Source organism: Neovison vison, chromosome 9 (assembly GCF_020171115.1).
Source record: "Neovison vison isolate M4711 chromosome 9, ASM_NN_V1, whole genome shotgun sequence".
Taxonomy (NCBI): Eukaryota; Metazoa; Chordata; class Mammalia; order Carnivora; family Mustelidae; genus Neogale; species Neogale vison.
Genome location: NC_058099.1, coordinates 1223791 through 1242040, shown reverse-complemented (window position 1 = coordinate 1242040; position 18250 = coordinate 1223791). Strand labels below are relative to the sequence as shown.

Sequence of the window (18250 nt, the reverse complement as noted above, 5' to 3'; positions counted from 1 at the left end):
CCGCGGAGCAGGCACCCTGTCCGTCTGTCCCCCTCCCGGCAGCCCGTGTCCCTGGCAAGACTGTCCGCGCTCCGCCCCCGGGCCCGCGTCCCGGGAAAGCCCCGCCGAGCCCCGCACCCAGCCCCGGGCTCACACCCCAGGAAAGCCCCGCACCCTCTTCCCCAGCCCTTGCCCCTGGAAAGCCGGGCCGAGCCCCGCACCCTAACCAGAGCCCCGCCCTCAGGCCCGCGCCCCGGGAAAGCCCCGCCGAGCCCCGCACGCCGCCCGCCCCGGCCCCTGCGCCGCGCCCGCATCCGAGCATCCGCGCGGCTCGCGGCGGCCCCATTGGTCGGCGCCGGCGCCGCAGGGCCGCCTCGCAGCCAATCGCGGCCGAGGGGCGGAGCTCCAGCCCCAGCCGGATGCTCTCCCGGGCCGAGCTGCCCTCCAGCGCCCGGCCCCGCGGCGGCCGCACGGAGCCTGCGAGCGGGGGCGGCCATGCAGGAGCCGCTGCTGGGGGCCGAGGGCCCGGACTATGACACCTTCCCTGAGAAGGCGTCCCCGTCGCCGGGGGAGAGGACGCGGGGCGGGTGAGAGGCGCGGGGCGGGGGGCTGCGGGCGGGGGCCGGCTTCCGCCCGGGGCCTGCTCTGACCTTGCGCCGCTGTCCCGCGAGGGCCCGTCTGCCCCCAGCCCCGGACCCCGTGGTCCTGTGTGCGGAGCCGCTCGCCGCCCGGCGCAGGCCCAGCCCCGCCCGGCGCAGAGGGGGAGGGAAGCCCCGAGAGGGCAAGGGGCGCGCTTGCCTAAGGTCACGGCGCGCTGCGGGGGCTGCGGGGGCTGCGGGGGCTGCGCGGGCTGCGCGGGCGAGGCCCTCGCGGGAGAGCGGCGCTCCTTCGCCCGCGTCTCGGCCTCGGGGCGGGGGCCTCGGGGGCCGCCCTGGGGATTCTGCCAGCGAGCGGACACTCACGCTCCAGGAGCCCTCGGCCGAGCCCGGGGTCCGCGCGGCCGTCCCGGGCTGAGCCGGCAGCCCCTGGGCCCAGCACCCCGTAGCCTTTCGGCCGCGGGGGGAGGAGGAACTCCGAGACCTCATCGCTCTGCCCGCCCCCACCCACCAGGGCCCCACAGAACAGGAGGGTGTTCCTGGCCACCTTTGCCGCGGTGCTGGGCAATTTCAGCTTCGGGTACGCCCTGGTCTACACGTCCCCTGTCATCCCGGCCCTGGAGCACTCCTTGGACCCGGACCTGATCCTGACCAAAACTCAGGCATCCTGGTTTGGGGTAAGAGCCATGCTCGGAGCTGGAGACGGGCAGAGCGGGGTGAGTGGGGACCCACTAAGCTCGGGTCCCCCTGTAGGGCCCTGGCCTTCCCCCTCCCCCATCCTCGCCAAGTTGTGGGAGGGGCAGTGGGTGATTGCTCTGAAACAGGAGGAGGAAGTAGTCGCTAAGAAGGGTGGGAAGGAGACAGCGGAGAGGTGGCCCACCGGGTCTCCCCCTGCCCCAGACCCCCCACACCCACACCCCTGCCGGGCTGCCACAGCAGAGGGGTACCTGCCTGGATGGTGGGAGGCAGAGGCATCAGATGCCAATGGGAAGAGGCACTGGCTGGGGCAAGGGGGCCCCCAGGACTGAGTGTGGGCGTGTGGGAGGGAAGAGCAGGGGCCCTGAGAATCCCGGGATGCTGGAAGGACCATCTCGGTAGCTTCCAATTAACAATCACAACAGAGCAGCCAAGACGATACCTAGTGTGTGCTCAGCACTCAGCGTGTGCCAGGAGTGTGCTGCTGGGCCCCGTCCGCGAGAGCGGGTTGGCTCCAGGGCCAACCTTATAAGGGGGCTCTTCCTGGTGTCTCCATAAAGAAACTGAGGCTTGGGTAGGCTGAGCAACGTGCCCAAGTCACTGGCTGGATCCTACTCACTACACTGTACAAGGAATCCAAGAACCCCCAAATCTGAAAATGCCAGGGGCTTTGGGTCACGGAATTCTCCCATCTGCCATGATAGTATTAGACATTTAAACGTTCGGCTGAGCTGAACCACTGTGGACAAGTGGCCCCACACACTCCCCAGAACAGGACTCCCCATGGTGGCATTGCTAACAAATGGTTGTGCATGTGATGTTTGCACACCTCTGGGGACAAGAGGCTCACTACCTCACGATCAGCCTGGAAAAGCGGCTGCCCCTAGGCTCCAATGGGGGGTTGGAGTGTTGGATGCCCACACATGTCTGCCTTGCTCCCCTTTCCTACAGTCCATATTCACCTTGGGTGCAGCGGCTGGAGGCCTCAGCGCCATGGTCCTCAACGACCTCCTGGGCCGGAAGCTCAGCATCATGTTCTCAGCCGTGCCGTCGGCAGCCGGCTACGCGCTCATGGCAGGTGCCCACGGCTTCTGGATGCTGCTGCTGGGGAGGACGCTGACAGGCTTTGCTGGGGGGCTCACAGCTGCCTGTATCCCGGTAAGGCCAGGACTGCCCATCCCTGCCCTTTCACTGCCTCAGCACTGTGCTGAGCACGGCTGCTGCAGTCTCCCAGCCACCCCCGGCCTCCGACCCCCCTGGGCAGTGGGGATATGTTTGCCAGGAAACCTCAGCTTCCCTGCAGCAGGACAGCTAATCTGTCCCCACATTCCCAGCCAACCTCACGCTGGACCCCTTCAAGTTCCTACCCCATTTCCCGATACTCAGTCACATTGCTCAACTGAAGAAAATCTGTGTTGAGCAACGGGGGAAGGGGAAGTCTCTCCCTCCCTAGGACTCCTCCCACAGCTGCACACACACCCTGTCCGGGGCCAGGCCAGCAGGCGGCCGGGGGCCCCGGGAGGAGCTGAGTCTGGGGGCCCGTGGGCCCCCCACACCCCCGTCACCAGCTCCCTATTTCAGAGGTGAGCTTTCACCCACTGGACCGTTAGGGAAATGGCCTGAGTCACAGTCAGGACAAAGTCCCACCAGAAGACCCCACTTGTCACTTCCCAAGGTTCACAGGGGCCACCTCTCCCATCCTAGCCAAGCCTGGGAGCCGGATCTCACCAACGCAGGCTGGGCCCACCTGTCTTGCAGGTGTACGTGTCTGAGATCGCTACCCCAGGTGTTCGTGGGGCTCTGGGGGCCACACCCCAGCTCATGGCCGTGTTCGGATCTCTGTCCCTCTACGCCCTTGGCAAGTATCATCCAAAAGACCACTGAGCACCTCCTGTGTGCAGGCGGCGGGTGACTGGGTTGGAAAGGCAATGAACACACCCCAAACGAAGCCCCGTGCAGGGGGATGAGAGACTGGCTTAGCTCCCGCCTCCCCGCCCCCCCATGCTGTGTCCCTCCAGGCAATGCCCAGCCTCTCTCTGGGCACGGGGGAGGTCCAGATAGAAAAGAGATCGGAGCCCATCTGTTTGAGATGGGGTGGGGGTTTAGGGTAGAAACCTGGGGCCTTACTTGCTAAGGCTGCCCCCGCATCACCCTGCCATGGCCCTTGAGACCCTCCAAGGACCGCCTTCTATGTGCTGGGCTCTGTGCTGGGGGCCAAGCAATCCCTGGGGCCCCTCCTGGTCTAGATCACAAAGGCCTGGGGCGACCAAGGTAGGCTTCCTGTGGGAGGCGGCCCCGGGGCTAGCCCTTGAGAGCAGATGGGGTTGCTCTGAGGCCTCGGCAGGAGGGGACTCTGTCCGGCCTGGACCACAGCTCCTCACCCTGTCCTCACCCCCAGGCCTCCTGCTGCCGTGGCGCTGGCTGGCCGTGGCGGGGGAAGGGCCGGTGCTCGTCATGGTCCTGCTGCTCAGCTTCATGCCCAACTCCCCTCGCTTCCTGCTCTCACGGGGCAGGGACGCGGAGGCGCTGCGGGCGCTGGCCTGGCTCCGCGAGACCGACACGGACATCCGCTGGGAGTTCGAGCAGATCCAGGACAATGTCCGCAGACAGGTGTGGGAGGGTGGGCCTCGGCTGCTTCTTCCCGGGGAACAGGGCTAAGAGCAGTCCCCCTCCAAGCACTGGGGGGAGGGGAGAGACTGTGGCTCCTGACCCAGAGCCGGTGCTCCTCGCTGCGGATGCCTGGGCACGCGCAAGTCTGCCTTTTCCCAACCACTCATCCAAGAGCCTGGGGTTCGGGCGGGGGTCCCCCAGTCTGTGCGTGGCCTGGACTGCCTCTGGGCACAGAGTCTTTCCTGGGGAAAGGGAGGAGGGAGTCTCCCACCCAGCCGAAGGCAGGGTGGTGCCTGCTGGAGGGGCTGGCCCAGTGCCCCCAGCCCACTGGCAGCCTCCTGTTTCTAGAGCACCCACATGTCGTGGGCCGAGGCCCGGAGCCCCCACATGTACCGACCCGTCCTCATCGCCTTGCTCATGCGCTTCCTGCAACAACTGATGGGTATCACTCCCATCCTGGTCTACCTGCAGCCCATCTTCGAAAGCACCGCCGTCCTGCTGGTGAGAGCCCGGCCCCGGCACCCAGGAGCCCGTCCCCTACTGCCGCGGGTCAGGGGTGCGTGCACTGTGCCGAGCCCGCCAGGGTCTCCTGGCCGGGTTGGTGCCACGCCCCCATTCTCAGAATAATGTTTGTAAGTCAACTTACGTCTCTAAATACCCGGGCTTCCAAAGGTACTTGTTTTCTAGAGTTGCTGAGCTCTGGGGGTCATGGACCCCAGCTTCAGAGCATCTGCCGCTCACCGAGGGAAGTCCCTTCCCTCTAGACCTCAGCTTCCGCCTCTGTGGAAGGGAGATAACGGGGTGTGCCTGCCTCGGCCACTCCTGGGCTCCGAGGGAGAGGAGATTGAGGGATCAGCGACAGTGCAGTCCCACAGTCATTGTGGCACTGAGGTTCCATGCGGGCCCCGGCCTCAGCAGTGGGCATGGCAGCTGGGTCCTGGCCAAGGAGCCCTGCAGCCCAGGCTGGGTGACCGGAGGAAGTGCCCAGCAGCTCAGTGCTCCACAGGAGCTGTGGCCTTGGCCTGGGACCTGAGTGCCCTGCGGCCCCTTGTTGGGGGATATGTGGGATGGGCAGCCTGGAGCCCCTCAGCGCCGGTGGCTTCCTCCCTGCAGCCCCCAAAGGATGATGCGGCCATTGTGGGGGCCGTGAGGCTCTTCTCTGTCCTGATCGCCGCCGTCACCATGGACCTGGCTGGCCGCAAGGTTCTGCTGTTTGTCTCGGGTGAGCTCCTGCGTCCTCCTCCTGCAGCTCCTGGTCGTTGGCTGGCCCAGGCAGAGGGCACTGTGGCTGGGAGCTCCGGGGTGGGGGTGTGGAGTTGTCGCACCTACTCTGTGGGTCCTGCCCCCCCGCCAGTGCCCAGCACGGGGCCCGGCACACACCAGCCACCCCAGGAAGGTCTGCAGGGCTCAGGGGAGCAAACAGTGGGTATGACCCGAGCTTGGACGTGCAGGCAGAGCTCACTGCTCTATGGGAAGTGTCCGGTCAAGGCCATGGTGGCGGCCTGGATGAGAACTGGCCCACCCAGAGCGCGCAGTGCTGAGGGGCTCTGCGGAGGAAGCACCTGGCTCAGAGGGTCCTGGCCCCCCGAGGGCCACCTGTCTGTCCACAGCCACCATCATGTTTGCAGCCAACCTGACGCTCGGGCTGTACGTCCACTTCGGTCCAAAGCCTCTGACTCCCAACAGCACCGTGGGCCTCGAGAGCATGCCCTTGGGGGACACAGAGCCGCCCCTGGCCACCCCGTCCAGCTACCTCACCCTTGTGCCCCTAGTGGCCACCATGCTGTTCATCACCGGTAGGTACCCAGGGACTCCGCGGGTCCAGGGCCCGGGATGGCCAGCCAGAGGGAGCCAGGCTGGTGCTCCGGTGGGAGGGGCCTGCTGGGGCGGGGCGCTGGGGCGGGGCGCTGGGGCGGGGCGCTGGGGCGGGGCGCTGGGGCGGGGCGCTGGGGCGGGGCGCTGGGGCGGGGCGCTGGGGCGGGGCGCTGGGGCGGGGCGCTGGGGCGGGGCGCTGGGGCGGGGCGCTGGGGCGGGGCGCTGGGGCGGGGCGCTGGGGCGGGGCGCTGGGGCGGGGCGGGGTCTCTGCAGCTCCGTGGAGGCGGCAGAGGCCCCTGGTCCTCTGCGGGCAGGCTACGCCATGGGCTGGGGGCCCATCACCTGGCTCCTCATGTCGGAGATCCTGCCGCTGCAAGCCCGCGGCGTGGCCTCGGGGCTCTGCGTCCTCGTCAGCTGGCTCACCGCCTTCGCCCTCACCAAGTCCTTCCTGCTGGTGGTGGTGAGTACCGGGGTCGGGCTTCCCAGCCAAGTCCTCTGAGTGTCCCGCAGGTCCTCCCGGGCAAGGACGAGCGAGCCCAGAGGGCCTTATGTCTGGGGGGCAGTTTGGGTCTCCCGGCAGGGTCCCCGCTGGCTGACCCACATCCTCCCCGCTGCTGGTTCAAACCCCCAGCAGGCCCTGAAGCCAACCAGAATGTCATGCCCAGCGCCCAGAAGGGACAACTGACCCCCGCGGCTGGGGCGGGGACCTCCCCTGGTGTAGCCCGCTGGACAGGGCAGGGCTGGGGAGCCCATGGAGTGTGCACTGCAGCCGCGGAGAGGTGCGGGTGGGCGTGGGGCCGGGCAGGAGGACGTGTGTGGTGGCTGCGGAAACGCAGGCACTTGCTCCCCGCCAGGCTGGGGGGCCAGGCCTCCTGCAGGTGGGAGGGAGGCAGGTGCCTGAGCCCAGGCTGAGGCCAGAGCTCCAGGCAGGGCGGGCCACGCTAAAGCATTTGTGTGTGAACGGAAGGCAGTGAGGAGCCCCGCAAGGGCCCTGAGCAGGGGAATAAGGGGAAGGCCCCCCAAGGCTGGCTACCACTAGGAGGGCCCCTTGTGACCAGATCGTCCCCTCCACACCCCCAGAACGCTTTTGGCCTGCACGTGCCTTTCTTCTTCTTTGCCGCCGTTTGCGTGGCCAGCCTGGTGTTCACCGGCTGCTGCGTGCCTGAGACCAAGGGCCGGTCGCTGGAGCAGATTGAGTCCTTCTTCCGCACCGGGAGGAGGTCCTTCCTGCACTAGGTCAGGGGCCCTGCCACAGTGGGAGCAAACCCCTGGGCGTCTGCACTGGCCACGAGCCTGCACACCAAGCTGGGGAGGCAGTAGCCATCCGCCGCCGGACAGAGCACAGGAGGACCGGACGGAAGCGCGGCAGGCCCCCGCCGTGCATGTTCTGGCTCCGGGCCGCAGTTCCCCTGTCCAGCCTGGGCCCCAGCTCCAGCAGCTGGCCGCCTGCACGCCCATCGGCCAAGACCCACTGGCAAGGGAGGCGGCCACGGGCCACAGGGCAGCCCACAGCCCAGGGACCGGGACAAGGCCCTGCTGGGTGACATGGGGCTGGGCTCCTTACTGCAGAGGATGCGGCCACGGAGGGCTGTAATGAGGACGGACACATGGGCCGGGAGACCATGGAGGGCTGCACATAGGGACAGTGCCGTTTCGTTCTGATCTGCTTAGTCATCATGGAGCGACTTGATGCCAGCGAGGAAGAGAGATCGGCAGCTCTGAAAGCTTGTGGGAGCTGCGGGGGGCATTCTGGACTGCTTGTGGGCGCTGCGGGGGGCATTCTGGACCCCCACAGGCCAGGCCCAAGACCCAGCACAGACACTTCCTCCTGCCCCTACCCAATCTCTGGAAATGGGGCTTAAGGGCTCCCGTCCGCAAACTGTGTCCACCCTGTTTTTGTCACAGTCAGTCAGGCTCTTGGCCTGGGGAGTGACTTGATGGGGTCTCCTGCAGATGGGGGAGGCCACCCAGCAGCCAGGCTCAGCTAGTCCCAAACCCTCAGCCACAGTCGCTAGGGGCTACCAGCCCAGGCAAGGCCCCCTCTGTGGGCCACAGGACAGCTCTGTCCCACAGGCTCCAGCCCTCCCCAGCTGTGTGCCCTGGGCAAGCCATGCTCCTCGGCTGAGGCTGTGAACAGGAGTGGGACAGGGCCAGCCACACGGAAGGTCAATAAAACGGCAGTTACTCCCAGGGCCTGTGATCCCAGCCTGCTTGCTTACGGCCCCGGGGGAGAAGGGAAGAGGCAGACCGCACAAGCGAGGGTACCACTACACCAAGCTTTATTGCTCAAAACGCAAGCCAAACACTGCGAGAAACAGGGACCCAAGACGACAGAGTCCAGACCCGTGGAGGCGGGAACGGAACCGGGCGGCCTGGCCCCTTCTGCCACCTGGACGGATGTTCCTTGCGAGGCGGCACCCCACACTGAGGGACGGGGTCACTGCTCCGGGACTGCTTTGCCGGGCTCGCTGGGAACCCCGGGCACGTGACGGGTCCGACCCGGCCAATGACTCGGGCTGGAGGGTCTGCGCCTGCCTCGAGAGCCCACCCGACCTGATGGGGTAGAGGTGCAGCCTTCCTGGACACAGCCAGCCTCTCCCCCTGCAGAAGGAAGCCCCGCCAGCGAGGCCTGTGCAGCGGGGTCAGGAGGGCTGGGCAGAAGTGACCCCCGCATCCCACTGCCTCGGTAAGAATGAGCCAAGAGGGGCAGGCAGGGCCCTTGCTCCTCTTGGGAGGTAGACAGGTCTTGTAGCACATGCAGAACACACGCACACGCACACCCCCGCCCGCCTGGAGAGTATAGAACCCATAGCCCTTTGAACCCAGCGCTTGCTTGAGAAAGGTGGTCCCAGGGGACCCCTGAAGGCACGTGTCCCACCAGGCCGGCCAGCTGCCGTGCCCTGGGGCTCAGCCTGGTGGGCTCTCTGGAAGGCCGCTGGGGGCCGCTGCTGAGCAGAAGCCCTGGGACGTGTCCCTCCCACTGTCCAACACTGACAAGCCCAGCCCCCACCCAGAGAGGAGCTGTCTCCGGGAAGCAAGGATTTGGACACAGCCCTAGGGCTGCTTTCAACAAAGCAGGGCTGGGGCTGAGCTCAGGGCTGGGAGCTGGCACAGCTAGGGTCCCGGGAGAAGGAAGAGCAGAGCTAGACCTTTTCCACACCAACCCATCTGTGCCCAGTGCCACCCGGGCTTGGCCAGGCCCCACTGGACAGGCCTAGCAGCTGGGGGCTGGTCCCTTGAGCAGAGCCGTCCGTGGGCTGAGGCGGACACACGCAGGGGACACCGGAATGCTGGCGTGGAGGGAGGCCGGGGGCAACGGTGCCCAGCCCAGGCAGGGCCGCCTCCTCGCACCATCCGCACGGGCCTTGCTCCCAGGTGGCCTGGGTACAGCTCGTGGTGGTGGAGGCAGCTCTGGCCTCTGCCCAGCTCTCAAAGGCAAAAAACTCCCCGAAGGCAGGGTCGGGGGGTAGGCCGGCAGCAATATTGGTGGGTTGAACTTAGCCCTACTAACTCGGTTGGGCCACGGCTGACGTGGCAGGACCACACCAGAAAGATGGACAGACAGGCCCACAGGACAAAGGAGAGCCTGCCCTCCCCACTTCCTCAGCACCAGGGCCTTGCGGGTTGGAGGGAGAACCTGGGGCCCGGGCCAGGACCCAGAAGTATGCTGAACGGTTTGTGCAAGCTTCCGGGGAACCGGGGGAGGGAGCAGTCCCTAGCTGTCCAGCCACTGCCAAGGTGGCTGTTCTGGACACTCGGGAAGCATCTCGGGAGTGCTGTGGGCTCCCACGGAGAACAGAGAGGTGGGGAGGAACCTAGGCAGTGGTAGGAGGAGAGCATGGGCCACGGGGCACCACCGTCCCGATGACAGGTAGACAGAGGGGGCCCGGATGACTCAGCCTACAAGTTACTTTCTTGCCCGAAGAGCCAAGTGGAGGCTGACTCTGCCCAATGCCCGGGCCCAGGGGGACATGGCTCCCCGCTCGGCACAAGCCCAGCATCTGTGGGGGAAGCCCCGCCCCAGCCTTCAGCAGGTCCCTGGTCTCCGCTGGCGGTGGGCGTCCGGAAATGCACACGGCAGCGTGTTTCCAGCTGAGCCGGGCCAGCTGCGAGGAGTGGGACCAGGCAGGCCCCGCCCCGCCTCCAGCCGCGCGGCCTGGGTCACCGTGGAGGCTGCCCGCTGTCACTGCCAGGCTTCCTGCCGCGGGCCGAGGCCCAGGGCCGGGAGACACCAAGCTAGAGGGAGGAGAAGACAGAAGAGGACTCCAGGTGTAGGGGGGCTGGTGGGAGCCAAAGGCTCCTCTTCCAGGATGTCCTTCAGGGTCAGTGCTCCAGGCCTCATCCCTGCAGGATGTGTCCGCACTGAACCAGAGGGGCGAGCAGGGAGCTCACATTACAGCTCCCCCTCCAGGGTGTCCGTGAGCTTCTCCTCGTCCACCTGCTGCTTCTGCTGCTGGATCCTGGCATAGGAGATCGCATCGCCCCTGGGGAGAGAACGAGTCAGCATCACCGTGGGGAGTGACCCCAGGCACACAGCCCTCCCTGCCACCACCAGATCCCTAGCCTGTGACCAAGGCACAACCTGCAGGGACACGCTACGGGGCTCTGCTTTCCCCAGAGACCCTGCTGCTCAGAGGACAGACACGTCCCCTCTAAGCATGACACAGGCTCTCCCGAGCCACAGACCTGCCATCCCCGCTGTCGGCTGAGGCGAGGCACAGCCAGGCCACCGGAAGCCCATGAACCCTCCCACTCTCATTTCCTAGAGCTGAACACCCTGGGGACGCTGACGAGCGTCGCTGACAACCTCTGTGCCTCAGTTTCCGCAAAGGGATAACAGGGGCCCCACTCGGACCTCCCTGAGAGACTTCAGGAGGCAGGATGTCAAGATTCCTCCCGGGGGCCGGGAGAGGCACACGCACTTTTTGCCCAGAGCGGAGAGTCCATACAGCACGCCGGTGGCGAACGCGATGGCATTGCCCAGCAGCGTGGTCAGGGTCAGGCTGATGATGATGGGAATGACGGCCATCCTACGAGAAAGACAGAGGTCAAGGGGATGCTCCTGCCCTGTGGCTGCCTCACCGCTTCCAGACCCCCTTCCCAGACACCAGCGCTGGGAAGGGTCCCTGGCAATCTGTCCCGACACCAGTTCACGGCCAGGCTTCGGAAAGCCCTTAGACACGTGCACTTGTCTGCGGAATCCTGTGTACTTTCTGGGGAGAGGACGTAAAGCCTTCGTCAGATCGTTCAAAGGGTCTGTGGTACACAAAGGGCGAAACAGCACTGGGAGAGTCCGTCTCCCTGTCCAGAAAACAGGCCGACCAGAAAGTCTCGGGTCAGTCCGGCCCCTAGTGGCTTCCGACTCGGCAGGTTCCCGAACTCCTCCCGTGTTAAGGACATGATGCCCGGAACAGCGTCAGCACCAAGCACACGGCAGCTCGCTGTACTGCGGTAAACCGGCCACATCCCCCAGGACGGAACCCAAAGCTGCAAGCGCACAAGGCATGGGGTTTCCAGGTTGCCAGGTTCCCCGCGGGAGCAGCCGCAGCTCCGGCGGGTCCAGCTCCGTCTGGCGCCACCTGGCGGCAGGTGTCCGCTCTGGCTCCAGCAGCCACGGGGCTGAGGGCGGGCGCCGGCTGGATTCCCAGGCCAGGAAGACACCGTGCCTGGAGGGCCAGCTCTGTCCTGGGCTTCCCTGGGCCAGGCCGTGCCCAGAGGCCTCCCCTGCCCAGGCGCACGCTGTACACAGAGAAGGTAGGACTGGGAGGCCGTTGAATTCCACCTGACGCTTTCAGGAGGGCCAAGTGATGGTGAGGTTTGACCGTGGTCATAAAACCCCGAAGTAACAGAAGAAAAGGAGAAATGACACATGCACGGAGAGACCACGGGGACAATCTTCCGTCACGACAAAGGCAAACAGGCTGGAAGAATATCTACGAGGAGCGTAACAAAGCACCGGGAGCCCTTGCCTCTGGGAAAGGGAGAACTCTCCAAGTAGAGCGTTAGGAGGCCAACAGGTACAAAAGTGAACTAGACCATTCCCAAAAAAGAAAACGCAGTCAGCAAAAACGTCTGAAAAAACATCTCACCTCCCCGGCCACGGACACAAATGGAAAATGGTGCCCAGCCCCGGGAGGCCGGAGAGGACAGAAACTCTCATCACCTCTCCGGGAAGCAAGGTCGCCACGTACTGAAGCCTCTCCGGTGACTGCGACCTCTGCCCTAGTAAGCGCGCTGCGAATACATCCCCAGAGGAGCGTCACGGGGAGGGTTTTGGCGCGTTGCTGGCTGCCACGATGGATCCGATGTGGACCCCGGGTTACAAATTACGAAAAGCATGAGGTGCGCACTACGGTAAGCACTCCCGCCATTACAAGCAACATCACCCAGTCTTCGTGGTGACCCTGGAAATGTTTACATCACAAAACAAAGTGGAAAAAAAGCGGGACCCAAATTTACTTAGAACGGTTATAACCATGGCAGAAACAGGTTTAAAAAGCCGTCTGCAGAGTCGCAGACCAAAGCTGACCACAAGGTTCCAAGCAGTGGGGCTGCAATATTTTCCAAATCATTTGTAGCGAACAGAGGTTACTGTTCGTGTTTTTAAGATACTTCTCTTAAAAATAAAGACCGAGGCAAAGGACACGACGGCAGGCAGCACGGAGGAGACCCAGCATTCCTCTGCGGCGGCGACCAGGTGGGAAGGGCTCTAGCGCGAATGAATGTGTGTCTGCTCTTGTCACAACCACTGGCCTCGGGGGCACCTGGGGGCTCATCAGTCAGGCCTCTGCCTTCACGGTCCCAGGGTCCTGGGATCGAGCACCGAGTCAGGCTCTGTGCTCGGCGGGGAGCCTGCTTCTCCCTCTCCTGTTGCCCCTGCTTCTACATTCTCTCTCTCTCTCCGTCAAATAAGTAAATAAAATCTTAAAACAAAACAAAACACTAGCTTTCACAAAAGGAAGAAACCTCTAGAATAAACATCTCCGTTTTTCTTTCAAAGACAACCTAAATCCGAGGAACTACTGGTGTTGCTCCCAGAAGCTGCCGAGGGCCTCCCATGCACCTGTTCTAGAAGCTTCTGTGTGGCAGGCACGTCCTGAAATTAGTTCAGCCTCATGACTCAAGTGGACAAGGCTGCATACGGACATACGGAATCTGGTGTTAGAAGGTGGAAAGTCAAAGGAAAGCGTGTGGGAAGGTGACCGTTTCTGGTCTGCAACCCGCGCCCATCAGGGCACCCGAGGGGCTGCCCACAAACACATCCTGTGAACCTACCAGAATCTAGGTACCAACTCCCAAACGACGGGCCAACATCGCAGGCACCGCGCGCTTCTCTGACACAGCAGGCCGCAGGGCACCGGGCTCCGGCGTCCGCAGCGCGGCGGCGGCGGGCTCCCACCTCGCTGGGTCGCACTTCACGTCGGCCGGGACCAGGGGGCTCTGCACGGCGCTCTCCCGGCCGCCTCCTCACCCACGGTACCCCCCACCGCGCGGGCCAGCAGCCATCGCCTGCCCTTCGGGTCCTTGAGCTTCGGGAAACCGTGTCAGGGGCCCTGGGGGTTCAAGGTCGGCGCTGGCCCGGCCCTCCCGGGCCCTCACCCGCAGTAGAAGACAGCCTTCTGCCAGGAGCGCAGCCGGTCCGCCTTCGCCGCCGCGGTGTTCGCGAACTCGATGAACTGGCAGCAGAAGGGCGCCTCGCAGAGCAGCAGGGTGAAGGCGTTCATGCTGCAGGGCGGGGGGGGGGCGGGCTGACAGGCCTGAGGGGACGGGGTTCCCCGATACCCAGCCCCGGAATGCCGCTCTTCCGTGCCCCCCACGTCCCCTCTCAGGGCCTCTGCCGAGCCACGGCTCGCACACCAGCCCCCCTCACCGAAGCCGGCGCTCCGGAGGCAGGGTCCGGGCTTCCCCTCACCCCCGTCCTTGAAGGAGACGAGACCCCCCGCGTCTCAGCGCCACCGTAAGCACAGAGCGAGCCCCTCCACGCCGAGCCCCGGCAGAGAGCCAGCCGCCGCTCGGCTTCTAGCGCCACCGCCGCTGTCCCTCACACGGCCGTCAGCACGGAGAAAGCCGTCCCCAGCAGCGGCTCGGCGAGGAGCGGGGCCGTCGGGCCACAGTCCCTGAGCGCTGACCGTCGGCGAGCCCACCAGGGCAGAGGAAGCTTGGCAAGCCCTGTGGTGCAGGGTTCTCCCCCCTGCCCCCGCCATCCTGTGCTCAGGCCGGGACGGCTAACCCGTGGGGACAGACTGAGGTGCCTGCTCTGGTCTTCGAGTTCCCCGTGACTGGGGCACAGTCACAGACACCGGGCCCTCATTACCTACCTTCGACACAGAAACTCCAGCTGCGGGTGCCCCAAGAGCCCACCGGAGCCCAGAGCAGGGACTCTGCACAACCCACACCAGCCCGGTCCCCCCCGCCGGGCCCCTCCCCAGCCTCCCCTCCAGCCCTTCCCCAGCCAGGCCGGCCGACCTCTGGACTCTGCCCACTGACGCCTCAGGCCAGCGCCTTGACCCCCACGTCCCCCATGCGTCTCTGGGTCCCACCCCAGCCAGCCTCCGCCCCGGCCTGAGTTCTCCGAGGGCAGGGCCCCATCGTGTCCACCTCCGTGCCCCTCCCCGCCAGGTCCCACCTGGGCACAGGCCACCCTTGGGGCACAGCTACCTTTCACATGCACTGGGTGGCTTAGATGTGGCCAAAGCTTGCACTGGCCAGTGTCACCCCTGCCTTCCCCTCCCCCGGGATGGAGCTACCCTGGCAGGAGGGGGGCAGAGAATTCATCTAGGGTGCTCTGACCGCCGGATCCCACGCCCGCTCTAACCCCGCCCTGTCCGTGGCTTGCCCGCCCCGCACTGGGGCTCCTGATCCCCGCACCGGGCTCCAAACCCACTGGATGCCAAGCTTCCAACCAGCCCTGAGGACCCCCAGAGCTCCCAGGGGCCAGGCCCAGGGTAGTAGATACGGAGCCGGCCCCGTGGACGCTGGGTGGGTCACGTGGGTGACACGTGGGTGACCCCAGCCCTAAACCCAGTAGGTGCCTGGGTGGGTGTGCCCCTGGCCTGGCCCTACAGAGAACCAGGAAAACGGAACGTGGCAGGGTACGGAGGAGGAGAAGGCCTGCACAGCGGCCAGAACCCACACGCCCCCAGCCCCACCGGCCACTCACATCATCCACACGCCGGCCGCGATGTTCAGAGGGCGGACGGTGATGCAGTTGAAGAGGCCCGAGACAGCGCAAGCTTGGAAGCGAGACAGGAGCAGGCATCAGCAGCAGGAAGGGACAGAGCCTGCCAGGAAGGGCCCCAGCAGACCCCTCCTGACACCCGACGCTTGCTTCCCCCGATGGCACCTCCAAGTCTCCCCTGTGCCCCCCGAGGCGAGTGAGACCAGTGGAACGGCTGGGCGTCCGGTGAGGCTGCAGCTCAGAGAGCCGAAGCAGCTGGCTCCAGGCCGCACAGCGAGGGTGCGGCTGGCTGGCTTGGAGGGCACCTCACCCTCTGTCCTGTCCACGGCTGGGAGGGCCTCTGAACCCCAGTCGTACCCACACCCACCACAAGGTACAGAGGATGGAGACAGACAAGAGTCTGGAGGGCTCGGGCCAGGCAGGCGCCCGCATTCGCTGGAAACGTGGCTTGGGTTTTGGTTGGGACAAGGGCTGCCTCTCTTGGAACAGAAATCGGGATCAGGTAGGCCTAGGAGACTGTGCCAACTGTGACCGGCACTCCGGCTGAGGATGTTCCCGTCCCTTTTTTAGGCCTGTTTTCGCTCCTGCACACAAGACAGGCCACAGCCCGGCCCACCCACCCCTGCAACACCAGGTCCTGATGCCCAATTATGGAGCTTGGCCCTGCGCTCCCGACCACGTCCACGGACAGGGTGTGCCCCAGCCGTCCCGGCCTCCGCACACACCGCACACAGCAGCCGCCTCGGGCCCACTTCTCCCGGAACTCCCTGGAGCCAGCTGGGCACTTCTGGGGCCCTGGCTCCCAGCCAGGCATCTAGCCCAGGCCCTCGCTGGGGTGGGGCTGGAAGCTGGGCCCTGAAGCAGGAGTTAGCAACCAGTTGATTAAACTTGCAGCAGCTCGCGGGCACCTGATCCCCGGCTGGGCCTGGAATTCTCCTGTTGTTTTCTCTTGTGACCTATGCAGGCTGCGGGCAGTGGAGAAACCGGAGGAAGTGAGCCCGAACTGCAGAGGGGCTGCCCTGTGTGCCCAAGGTCTCCTGAAAGGACAGAGGTGCATTCTGCCTTCTAAAAAGGAGACATTCCCCTTGAACACAGCACATAGGCTTTCAGGCAGCAAGGCCCCCCACCAGAGCCGTGGACGGGAGTGCCCACAACACAGTACTGCTTCTATCCTGCTCTTGGCTATGCCTGGGCTCCTCCGACAGCGGTCTACACCTGCGGCAGCCAGCAGTTGCCCTCCAGCTCCAACCCTTCCCCCGCCGTCCTACCAACAGCCAGCATTGGGGGAAAACCAGGTTTCAACCCAGACAGAAAGGCTCCAGCCAGGAGCCCCGTAACAATCAAGGCTGGAAGATGCTTGTGGGGTTGGCTAAGTGAGAGAGGTGTCCTGGGCCGTCCTCTTTCCTCCCAGCCTACAGCCTCTACAGGACTGTCGGGGACCCTGCATAAATGCCCCTCTCAGGCCCCCACCAGCCAGGACGGCAACCCTACCCTGAAGTGACCAACCAGAAGCACAACCCTCATCTGAATTCCTGTTTCATCCCTGAGCCTTTTTTCTTAATATTTTATTTTTAAGTAACATCCACACCCACTGTGGGTCTTGAACTCAGAACCCCAAGATCAAGAGTCGCACAGGCCACCCACAGCGCAGGCCAGGCGCCCCTCATCCCTAAAACTCTTGCGTGCTTTGTGTTGGGGGGGGGAAGCTGTTTGGTATTTGCATAACGACCCCCTCCCCCGCCATTTTAGGTGAAGCTGACATCTCAAAGCAATGCCACTAGCTGCTCCTGGCTTCGTCTGTAGCCTCAACACCATGAAGTCCTGGGACAGCCCAGGTGCTCCGCTTGGAGACCCAGAACTGCATGGGATACCAGGGCGTAACCAGGGAGTCGGCAGGGCTGCTGCCTCCCAGAGAGTGGGAAGGTGATGGCCCACGGGCCCCCCTCAGAACCTTGCTTTCCTCCCTACTGCCTCCAGCACTGGCTACGACCCCGCTCTGATCAGCAAGGAAAACAGCTCACCAAACGGGAGAGCATCTTTGCTAGAGCCTGACCTCCCGCCACCAGTCTCCCTCCAGAGTCAGAAACATGGTTGCTCCCCCAGCCCTGACGGGGACTCAGAGGCCGGCCGCTAGGGCCTCCGGATGAGCGCCTGCCCTGCCTGGACGGTGCGCTCCCACCCCCGCACTCCTGAACCTCCTTCCAGCAGGCACCCGCCCTGCAGGGCTGTGGGGCTCGAAGGGGACCCTGAAAGGTGTTCCTACTGGCAGACTCGATCAGGATCTGCCCTGCCCCAGCCCGCGGTGCCAGGCGGGCCCTGGTTCCAGCCCGGGGAAGGTGCCCGCTCCTCCAGCGATCCCCAAAGCGAGGGCGGCAGGCAGGGGAGAGGAGAGCCCACGGTCAACCACCGGACGCGCATCTGCGCTGGAAGACCCGCCGGATCTTTACTGCAGCAGTCTGCCTTCCTGCTCGCGTGTCGGGACGGGACGTGCGCCGGGGATGGCGCTGGGGGGGACGGCGGGGGCGGCTGAGGCCCAGCGGCCGCAGAGGGCACGCGCCGGCCTCCGGATGGACAGGGAGCACCCAGAGGAGAGGCCGCGTCCCCTCGGCTCAGGGCAGGGCCTCCCTCGGGGACCGCTTGTCCCCTGGCACCATCCGCCCCACGTATCGACCACCCTCGCCCGAAGGGGAAGACCGCGGCCGCCCCCGCCCAAGTCCACAGGTGAGGCTGCGTCCGGGCCGGGCTGGGCCGGGGCCCCGCGAGCCGCCCCTGGGAGGTCTCGGAAACCGCCCCCCGGGGCAGAGGCCGCGGGTCCTCCCGCTGCGACGCGGCGGGGGGCGGCGACTCGGCCGCGGGAGCGCACTTTCCCTCCCGAGACCTCCCCAGAGCCGCCCGGCCGCGGGCTGCCCTGCCGGTAACCATAGCAACGGCCCGGCGTCCTCCCCGCGCGCCCCCCACAGCCCCCCCCGCGGGGGCGCGCCAAAGGGGCGGGGCCGGACACGCATGCGCGGTGGGCGGCGGGGCCGGCCCCTCCCCCGGGCCGGGTACTCACAGACGGCCCCCAGCACCCCCGACAGGCGGCACAGCCAGCGGTACCACCACGTCATGCCCTCGTCCTGCGCGGGCGGCGCGGAGCTGACGGCCGCCGCCGCCGCCCCGCCCGAGCCGCTCATGGTGCCGCCGTCTGGCGTCGTCCGCCGCCCTCACAAAGGGCTCCGGAGCCGGCCGCGTCGGCCCGGCGCGCTGCCTTGTGGGAGAGGCGGCCGCTCATTAGCATAGGAGGCGGCGCTCGCAGGGCGGGGGCCAGGGGAGCCCGAGGGGCTCGCGCTCATTAGCATAGGGGGCGGGGTGCGGTGGCGCCGGCGCTCTCGGCGGT

The 18250-nt window shown here is 65.8% G+C and overlaps 2 protein-coding genes across 2 annotated transcripts; one reads left to right on the top strand and one right to left on the bottom strand.

Annotated features, from left to right (window-relative positions):
- Window positions 1-422: 422 nt before the first annotated feature.
- Window positions 423-7886, top strand: SLC2A6 (solute carrier family 2 member 6). The gene is made up of 10 exons (XM_044264505.1): window positions 423-566; window positions 1090-1252; window positions 2223-2429; window positions 3030-3129; window positions 3670-3881; window positions 4230-4382; window positions 4995-5103; window positions 5492-5677; window positions 6011-6156; window positions 6777-7886. The coding sequence occupies exons 1-10, from the start codon at window positions 475-477 to the stop codon at window positions 6930-6932; spliced, it is 1524 nt and encodes a 507-aa protein (XP_044120440.1). The 5' UTR covers window positions 423-474; the 3' UTR covers window positions 6933-7886.
- A 67-nt stretch (window positions 7887-7953) lies between these two features.
- CACFD1 (calcium channel flower domain containing 1) lies at window positions 7954-18092 on the bottom strand. The gene is made up of 5 exons (XM_044264507.1): window positions 17927-18092; window positions 14857-14929; window positions 13296-13421; window positions 10619-10726; window positions 7954-10180 (listed from the first exon to the last, which is right to left on the bottom strand). Exons 1-5 carry the CDS (start codon window positions 18045-18047, stop codon window positions 10090-10092), a joined length of 519 nt encoding a protein of 172 aa, XP_044120442.1. The 5' UTR covers window positions 18048-18092; the 3' UTR covers window positions 7954-10089.
- Between the last annotated feature and the right edge of the window lie 158 nt (window positions 18093-18250).